Source organism: Pseudoliparis swirei, chromosome 24, assembly GCF_029220125.1.
Source record: "Pseudoliparis swirei isolate HS2019 ecotype Mariana Trench chromosome 24, NWPU_hadal_v1, whole genome shotgun sequence".
NCBI lineage: Eukaryota > Metazoa > Chordata > Actinopteri > Perciformes > Liparidae > Pseudoliparis > Pseudoliparis swirei.
The window spans coordinates 924,980-934,837 of record NC_079411.1 but is presented as its reverse complement, the minus strand read 5'-3'; the positions used below and the strand labels follow the sequence as shown (position 1 = coordinate 934,837).

General features: G+C 49.8%; 1 protein-coding gene across 1 annotated transcript; it reads left to right on the top strand.

Annotated features, from left to right (window-relative positions):
* Positions 1-1,203: 1,203 nt before the first annotated feature.
* Positions 1,204-9,214, top strand: trmt1 (tRNA methyltransferase 1). Its single transcript, XM_056410315.1, has 16 exons — positions 1,204-1,349; positions 1,946-2,252; positions 2,658-2,808; positions 3,247-3,434; positions 3,625-3,740; positions 3,993-4,105; positions 4,354-4,502; positions 5,354-5,437; positions 5,668-5,737; positions 7,138-7,272; positions 7,387-7,472; positions 7,791-7,899; positions 7,978-8,054; positions 8,199-8,318; positions 8,544-8,643; positions 9,004-9,214. The coding sequence occupies exons 2-16, from the start codon at positions 1,960-1,962 to the stop codon at positions 9,073-9,075; spliced, it is 1,863 nt and encodes a 620-aa protein (XP_056266290.1). The 5' UTR covers positions 1,204-1,349; positions 1,946-1,959; the 3' UTR covers positions 9,076-9,214.
* The last annotated feature ends 644 nt before the right edge of the window (positions 9,215-9,858 follow it).

Genomic DNA, 9,858 nt, shown 5'->3' with positions numbered 1-9,858 from the left:
TCATAGACACGTTTGAAGTATTTATCTCAGCTGAGTATTCTCATCATTTAAATGTCACATTGTTAAAAAAAAATTTAAGCTCAGTTATTTGGATTTTCACACTTTCTTTTTTCAGGTATTTAATATGTGAAAGTCGAAATGCTGCTTAAGGAATCATCTTTATGAAATGTTTTCCATAACGTCATAGCTGAGTCTGAATTAGTCCCAATTTGACACACGTTTGGGGTATAGTTTAATCTGCATGTAATCTTCGTTTTGTACATAAAATATGAATATGCAGGTGTAACTAAAGCTCTAGAGCCTCTTAAATGGTGAGACAGAAGTACAAAGCTGCATATGAGGACATTCAAAAATGCATAAATACGTGATTAAATATTAATTACGGTATAATGCATCAACCTGCAGATTTATTCCACTCCATGTAATGTGGATGTTGTTTTAAACATTTTTTTAATACATGTCCCCAGGGCGTGGCAATTTCATTAAATATATTTTTTGTATTCAAGATTAATGCAACAGGGATTTTGTTTTTCAACTAATTTTCTTTAGTCCAGATTGAAATAGATATTTGCTTTATGGTCAATATTCCCACATTAAGTACACAGTATAGGCTACACCTGCATCTCTCAGTGTTCTGGTGTGCAGTTTGCAACTTTGGTAATCCAGTTTTGCTCCATTCAGTGATATTAAAATTCTAAAAGCCCCCAAAAAGTCAGTCGCATTTATTGTCCTCACAGCTGCACCTCCACTGCGCAGCCCGAGCTGCTCAGCACTGACCTGCATTGACCTTTATCTTCTCTTATTTATTTATGTATTTTTTATCCACCCATCATGAGTCTAGGATATTTCGGGCGTAATCCATATGCTATGTTTAGCCTCGTGCACGTGAACGCATCGCCAGCTCCAAGCAGCCGCGGCGGCGAGACTCAATTTGATTATTCATGAAAGCGGCTGATGTGATTTCCAGTCTCCTCACATGTTCACTGCAGGGGGAAAGTAGGCCAGCGGCTGATTGATCGACCCTCTCTCTCTCTCTCCCCCCCCCCCCCTTCACCTCTTCTCTCTCCCCTCTCTTGTCCTTACATTACACCGTTTATCCCTGACATACACGGCTCCGCCGCCAGGGGGCGCAGGGAAGAGCAAGCGCGCCTTTCCCTTTAAGAGCAGCGCGGGCTTCCGTAGAGACGCTCAAAACAACATGGCTGCCTCCATGTGCGAACGTGATATCAACTAGCGTTAGCACAGAGAGAGAGAGAGAGAGAGAGAGACTACCGTGTGAACAGCGAGGACGCAACCACACGTATCTTCTGTTATATTAAAACCGCTGAAGAAGTGTTCGCCTAAAAAGGGTAAATAATAAATATCTGTTTACAATAGTTAGCATAGCTAGCACACACGCTAATAATGTCAGTTTCCAACGGCGTTAAGATGTCTTATCATTTATCCATTTAAATCAAAATGAAGATAAAACCCACGATATGTTCATTCTGCTGTGCTGACTGTCAACTAACTGCCGTTTGTATTGAGACACGAAGCTCGAGCTCCACGTCAGATTATTGACAGTTGATGATATTTTCTGATTGTTTAATGTTACGATCCGGTTCTCGTGGTTTAAAGCTGTTGGGTAGAGCCTGAACGTCTCATCTCTGTCTTCACATCGAGACCTCCCGGAGTCACCCCACAGAAACCAGCACACAGCTTCAGACGTGTGAAACATTTGTATTATGAGGTTTAAATGGAGAAGAAAAAGCAGTGAAATCCCCCGTTGCAAACTAAATATTTTCAAAATAAAATACTGCTGCAGTGAAGCTATAAAAAAAAAATCTGAACATCTGTGTCATAATCCTATGATCCAATGTGTGTGTGTTGCACCGGCTCTATATTTAAATTGCACACAACAGGAGATGTTTCCCGTGACCTCTGACCTCCGGTCGTCTTCCTCCAGGCCGGCGAAGGTTCATGCTGGTGCGCTCGGCTCGGCCGCTCCTCTCCCTCCTCCGCCGCCCGCCCGGCGCCCCGTCGGCCCGCCGCACGTCTCGGTGCCGTCCGGGTCGCACCGGGCCGAGCTCCATGGAGGCCCTGAATGAGACCCCCGAGGTTCCCGCTACGGAACACGCGGCGAGCGAGGAGGCGAGTCCCGCGGGGCGGCTGCCCGGGGAGACGGTGGTCAAGGAGGGCAAGGCGGCCATCTTGTTTCCCAATGCCAACGAGGTGTTCTACAACCCGGTCCAGGAGTTCAACCGAGACCTGACGTGAGCCTTTCCTTCGGGTCGCAAGTCCAAGTAGACAGATTTAATTTCTGTACGACAGAGCTCGGTGTGTTGCAGACTCGGAGGTCGTGTGACACTCAGATTCTACCTGATGACACACGGGCTGCAGCCGCAGCAACAAAACTCAGAATGCAAAACGTTTTTATAGATTAGATTAAAGATTTTAAAAGATGAGCGTCTTTCATTTTGTGCACAAGAATCAAGTTGAATTTGAAAGACGGAAAATGTCGAGAATAATTACTAAGCAGTTATTATTTACTTTGTTACGATGCATGCTGCATGCATCGTAACAAAGTAAATAATAACTGCTTAGTAATTATTCTCGACATTTTCCGTCTTTCAAAATATATATAAATATATATATGTTGAATCTTTAATGTTTCTCAGATGTGCCGTGATCACAGAGTTTGCCAGAGAGCTGCTGGCTCAGCGCGGCGTGAAGCTGGTGGTGCCGGGCGAGGAGGTGGAGGAGAAGGTGGAGGTGGAGAACGGAGCCGAGTCTCCGACCGCGACGGCGTCGGTGGGGGAGAAATGCGAGGTGAGGCGGGTTGGTTGTTCACTGTCGTTGTCCCTCATGCACTGTCAGGGTTGGTGGTTCGAGTGCCCCCCCCCCCCCCTACTAAAGATAATATACACGGTGATGGCAGCACCGAGCAGTTTGGATCCATCAAAGGACGTATGTTAATGTGGCACGAGGTAAATTCACACTTCAAGTGGCAAAGGGAGGTAATTAAATCAGCTTTTACTTTGAAGGATTTCATTCCGCTGGAATAATGTCGTTTAGATGACATCATGAACTGTTGTAGAGTCACTATATAGACTTCTATACAACCAGAGGAGTCGCCCCCTGGTGGTCAGGAAAGAGAATGCAGCTTTAACACATGAAGCATAGACTTCTATACAACCAGAGGAGTCGCCCCCTGGTGGTCAGGAGAGAGAATGCAGCTTTAAGATGCTTTCTCCCCCCGGCTCTCAGCGTGGGCTCCGTGTGCTCGAGGGTCTCTCGGCGTCCGGTCTTCGCTCGGTCCGCTTCGCCCTGGAGGTTCCGGGTCTGCAGAGCGTCACCGCCAACGACTTCTCCACCAAGGCCGCGGCGCTGATCGCCCGGAACGTGGAGTACAACGGCGTCGGCCACCTGGTCAGCGCCAGCTGCAGGGACGCCAGGTACCGCGCGCTCGGAGAAGCGCTTGTTTCGCCGCTCGGGGCGTCTCGCTTATCGGCTTTTTCAAACTGTATTTCATTCAAAGCGACCGCAGCTCGTCTCACTTCATCGTCCCCTCTGCTCCGTTCTTTCAATACATTCCGGTCTGCCCGTGTGACGTGTTTTCCGGTGGATCGGACTCATTCTGTCCAGCATGCTGATGTACGAGATGCGAGGGAAGAAGCAGCGCTACGACGTCATCGACCTGGACCCCTACGGGAGCCCCGCCGCCTTCCTGGACGCCGCTGTGCAGGCCGTCGGCGAGGGGGGTGAGCCGGCTGAGAGGTTTAATATCGGGGTTCTTTTGGTGAACGAGACGCACGGAAAAAAAATCTCGTTTTCAAAAAGACGAGAAGTCGACAGTCGGATAGAAGTCGGGTTTTTGTTTCTGGTTTTAGAATCCCTGTCACCATATTTAATATCAGCCTGAAGAAAGACTTGCTGTTATTGTGGTTTAATTATAGTGTGTGTTTGTGTGTGTGTGTGTGTGTGTGTGTGTCTGTGTGTGTCTCTTTGTTCAGGTCTGCTGTGCATAACGTGCACAGACATGGCGGTGATGGCAGGAAACAGTGGAGAGACGTGCTACAGCAAATACGGCTCGGTCTCCATCAAAGCCAAGTACTGCCACGAGATGGTGGGCACACACACACCACACACACATACACACGCACCACACACACATACACACGCACCACACACACACACACACACCATGCACAGACATGTTTGCATTCATAGCGTCCTGATCCTCGGTGAAGTGTGTGTACAGTTTGGGACGGAAGACACTAAACATTTGTGTGTGCGTGTTTCTCTGTGTGTGTGTGTGTGTGTGTCTCTCTGTGTGTGTGTCTCTGTGTGTGTGTGTGTGTGCGCCCCCTGCAGGCTCTCCGTATCATCCTCCACGGCCTGGACCAGCGGGCGGGGGTGTACCAGCGCTACATCCAGCCACTGCTCTCTGTCAGCGTTGACTTCTACATCCGAGTCTTCGTACGAGTGTTCACAGGTCAGGCTACAGTGAAGAACTCCGCCAGGTACACACACACACACACACACACACATATATATACACACACACATACATGTACACATGTGTACACACACACACACACACATACACACACACACACACACATATACACAACCACACATACACATATATATATATTTTTATACACATACACACACACACAATAAAGACCTTTTATAGTTTGTGAATAATGACGTCATCCCCAACAGAAGTACGTCAACAGGTTGTCAAGAGACCTGTCAATCACCTGTAGCCCCGCCCCTAAAGCGCCCCTGTCAATCACCTGTAGCTCCGCCCCTAAAGCGCCCCTGTCAATCTCCTGTAGCTCCGCCCCTAAAGCGCCCCTGTCAATCTCCTGTAGCTCCGCCCCTAAAGCACCCCTGTCAATCTCCTGTAGCTCCGCCCCTAAAGCGCCCCTGTCAATCACCTGTAGCCCCGCCCCTAAAGCGCCCCTGTCAATCTCCTGTAGCTCCGCCCCTAAAGCACCCCTGTCAATCTCCTGTAGCTCCGCCCCTAAAGCGCCCCTGTCAATCTCCTGTAGCTCCGCCCCTAAAGCACCCCTGTCAATCACCTGTAGCCCCGCCCCTAAAGCGTCCCCTGCTTCATGGTCTGACTCTAATGGACCATAAAGTATAAATGATGACATCATGCTGTATAGAAGAAGACTTGAAACTAGAGACTGAGACATGAACTCATGTTGACAATGTTTACTGAGGGAATACATCAAGAGAGAAGTAGTCACTGTATAGACTTTAGGGGGCGGGGCTTACCGTGATTGACAGGTCTCTCCCAGACCACTGGTCAGACTGAGGCTCTACTTTGTGTGACTCGCCGTATCCCTCCCCGCCGGTGCAGTCAGCAGGCCCTGGTGTACCACTGCGTGGGCTGCGGATCCTTCCAGCTGCAGAGGATGGGCAGACGGACGAGCAACGGCAAACAGTGAGGAACAACTTTATAATTATAATTATAATAATAAATTTATTTTATAAGCCGCCTTTCAAGGCACTCAAGGTCAATAAACACTTCTACCGCTCACTTGAAGGTCATAAAGTAGTTTATGAACACGAGGTATGCGTTTACAGATCATTATAACTGCAGGTTGGTTTATGAGTGTCAGTTCGCCCCCTGGTGGTCAGCAGAGTAACTGCAGCGTCGTAACGATGTTTCAGTGTGAAGTACTCACCGGCCAACGGGCCTCCAGTTGGACCCGAGTGTGAGCACTGTGGACAGAGACACCAGGTGAGACACACAGAGACACACACACAGAGACACACACACTGAGAGACACACACACACACTGAGAGACACACACTGAGCACTGGACAGAGACACCAGGTGAGACACACACACACACTGAGAGACACACACTGAGCACTGTGGACAGAGACACCAGGTGAGACACACAGAGACACACACACACACTGAGAGACACACACTGAGCACTGGACAGAGACACCAGGTGAGACACACACACACAGCGACACACACACAGAGACACACACTGAGAGACACACACACAGAGACACACACACTGAGAGACACACACACTGAGAGACACACACACACACTGAGAGACACACACCAGGTGAGACACACACACACAGAGACACACACACAGAGACACACACACTGAGACACACACACACACACTGAGACACACACACACAGAGACACACGCACACACTGAGAGACACACACTGAGCACTGGACAGAGACACCAGGTGAGACACACACACAGAGACACACACACAGAGACACACACACTGAGAGACACACACACACTGAGAGACACACACACAGAGACACACACACACTGAGAGACACACACTGAGCACTGGACAGAGACACCAGGTGAGACACACACACACAGAGACACACACACAGAGACACACACACTGAGAGACACACACACACACTGAGAGACACACACTGAGCACTGGACAGAGACACCAGGTGAGACACACACACACAGAGACACACACACAGAGACACACACACACACTGAGAGACACACACACAGAGACACACACACTGAGAGACACACACACACACTGAGAGACACACACTGAGCACTGGACAGAGACACACGCACACACTGAGAGACACACACAGAGACACACACACTGAGACACACACACACACTGAGACACACACACACTGAGAGACACACACACACACACAGAGACACACACTGAGAGACACACACACACACTGAGAGACACACACACACAGAGACACACGCACACACTGAGAGACACACACACAGAGACACACACACTGAGACACACACACTGAGAGACACACACACACACTGAGAGACACACACAGACACACACACACAGAGACACACAGCACTGGACAGAGACACCAGGTGAGACACACACACTGAGAGACACACACAGGACAGAGACACAGGTGAGACACGCACACACACTGAGACACACACACACAGAGAGACACACACACACTGAGAGACACACACACACTGAGAGACACACACACACACTGAGAGACACACACTGAGCACTGGACAGAGACACCAGGTAAGACACACACACACACACACACACAGAGACACAGACACACACAGAGACACACACACACACACACACACTCTGCTGACGCCTCTCTCTCTCCAGCTGGGCGGTCCCATCTGGGCGGAGCCTATCCACTCCGTGTCCTTCGTCCAGAAGGTTCTGTCGGCCGTGGCGGGAAACCCGTCTCGCTTCGGCACGGCGAAGCGCATCGAGGGCATGCTGAGCATGGTGACGGAGGTACGCTCGCCCCCTAGGCTCGCCGCCTAGGCTCGCCGCCTAGGCTCGTTACCTAGGCTCGCCGCCTAGGCTCGGCCCCTAGGCTCGTTACCTTTTTGTCTCGACTGCTTTCAGGAGCTGGAAGACGTTCCTCTCTACTACTCTGTGGACAGTCTGAGCAGCACCATCCACACCAACACCCCCCCACTGCTGCAGTTCAGGTACGCCCCCTGGTGGTCAGGAGAGAGAATGCAGCTTTAACACATGAAGCATAGACTTCTATACAACCAGAGGAGTCGCCCCCTGGTGGTCAGGAGAGAGAATGCAGCTTTAACACATGAAGCATAGACTTCTATACAACCAGAGGAGTCGCCCCCTGGTGGTCAGGAGAAAGAATGCAGCTTTAACACATGAAGCATAGACTTCTATACAACCAGAGGAGTCGCCCCCTGGTGGTCAGGAGAGAATGCAGCTTCAACACATGAAGCACAGACTTCTATACAACCAGAGCAGTCCGGTTGACCCCCCCCTCTCTGCAGGTCTGCCCTCCTCCATGCGGGCCACCGGGTCTCTCTCTCTCACGCCTGTAAGAACGCCATCAAGACGAACGCTCCTCCCGCCGTCATCTGGGACATCATGCGCTGCTGGGTAAACGTTACCGACTTTACCCCGTTGCATTGTGGGTCGATTCATTCCCGGTCTCACGTCGTCTCTCCGCTCACGCAGGAGAAGTTGAACCCCGTGAGGAGGGAGAAGCTGTCGGAGACAAGCCCCGCCTTCAAGATCCTCTCCACGGCGCCCAGGTGAGACACGAGAGGCGAGAGGCTCACGGAGCTGGAGCACGACATGCAACGTGTGTGTGTGTGTGTGTGTGTGTGTGTGTGTGTGTGTGTGTGTGTGTGTGTGTGTGTGTGTGTGCGTGTGCGTGTGCGTGTGTGCGTGTGCAGCTCAGAAGCCTGCTTCACGGTGAGGGAGGACGCCAACCCTCAGTCCCGTAGGCGCCACCTGACCCGGTTCCAGGAGAACCCTCAGGCCTTCTGGGGGCCCAAAGCCCGCGCCAGATCCGGGTAACGGAAACTAAAATATACACATTTATACTTCACTGAGATTACTGGAGATAATATGAGAATATAACCTAAATATCTCCTCTTCTTCTTCTTCTCCATCCTTCTGCTCTTCTTTCTCCCTCCTCCTACTCATCATCCTTCCTCCTCTCCGCACTACTCCTCCTCCTCCACCCCTGCCCCCTCCTTCTGCTCTTCTTCCTCCCCCCTCCTCCTCCTCCTCCTCAGTGGCGGTATCGTCACCGACCTGCAGGACAAGAGTAAGAAGTTGCAGAACAAGAGGAAGAACTCGGAGCTGAAGAACATTCACTGCAAACGGTTCAAACAGGTCAGTTCACCTGGAGGGTCCCCGTGTGTCCCACAGTGCTGACGCACCCTGAACGCATCACCTCCAGGCCATCAACAGTGTGTCTGTAACTTTAGACACAAAATGCTCCCATAAAACGTCTTCAGAAATGGTTTTATTTGTATTTAATGGACTCCTGTGACAGTACCGCCGCTGCCCACTAGATGGCGTCTAGTGGGCAGCGGCGGTACTGTCACAGGACTCAGGAGCCTTTAGGAGGCGCAGACATCAAGTTAAAGCAGCTACTCGGAGATGTTTTTAGGTTCTTCCAGTATGATGTGCAGCTTAAATGAACACTGTCCCTTTGAATGAACATCCGCCTCAACGAGTTTCTGTTTCCAGGGAACGTGCACACATGGAGACGCATGCTGCTACTCCCACGACCCGGAGACGCCCAGAGAGACGCCGCAGTGACGTCGGGACTCACTCTAGTGTTTATTATTTTATTTCTGGAGTTTGGTGAACAAACAGAACGGGAATCTCTGTTTTTACTATTTTTTTCTTCTTGTTTTAGGATCTTTTGTTCCAATAAAGTCCTCACGCCCAATTTAAATGTTCTGTTGGTGAATCTGTGACAGTCAAAGCTATATAAATATATGTATGTACTGTGTATTTAGGATGAATCCAAATGAACCACAGCAGGAATGTTACATTAATGTCAGATAAGTCTTCAAAGTGTTTTAATATAGAAATATTCTATTCACTTTATTTAGCAATATGGTATGACAAGCTCTCTAGTGGGGTAACATGGTACTACAAGCTCTCTAGTGGAGTAACATGGTACTACAAGCTCTCTAGTGGGGTAACATGGTACTACAAGCTCTCTAGTGGGGTAACATGGTACTACAAGCTCTCTAGTGGGGTAACATGGTACTACAAGCTCTCTAGTGGGGTAACATGGTACTACAAGCTCTCTAGTGGGGTAACATGGTACTACAAGCTCTCTAGTGGGGTAACATGGTACTACAAGCTCTCTAGTGGGGTAACATGGTACTACAAGCTCTCTAGTGGGGTAACATGGTACTACAAGCTCTCTAGTGGGGTAACATGGTACTACAAGCTCTCTAGTGGGGTAACATGGTACTACAAGCTCTCTAGTGGGGTAACATGGTACTACAAGCTCTCTAGTGGAGTAACATGGTACTACAAGCTCTCTAGTGGGGTAACATGGTACTACAAGCTCTCTAGTGGGGTAAC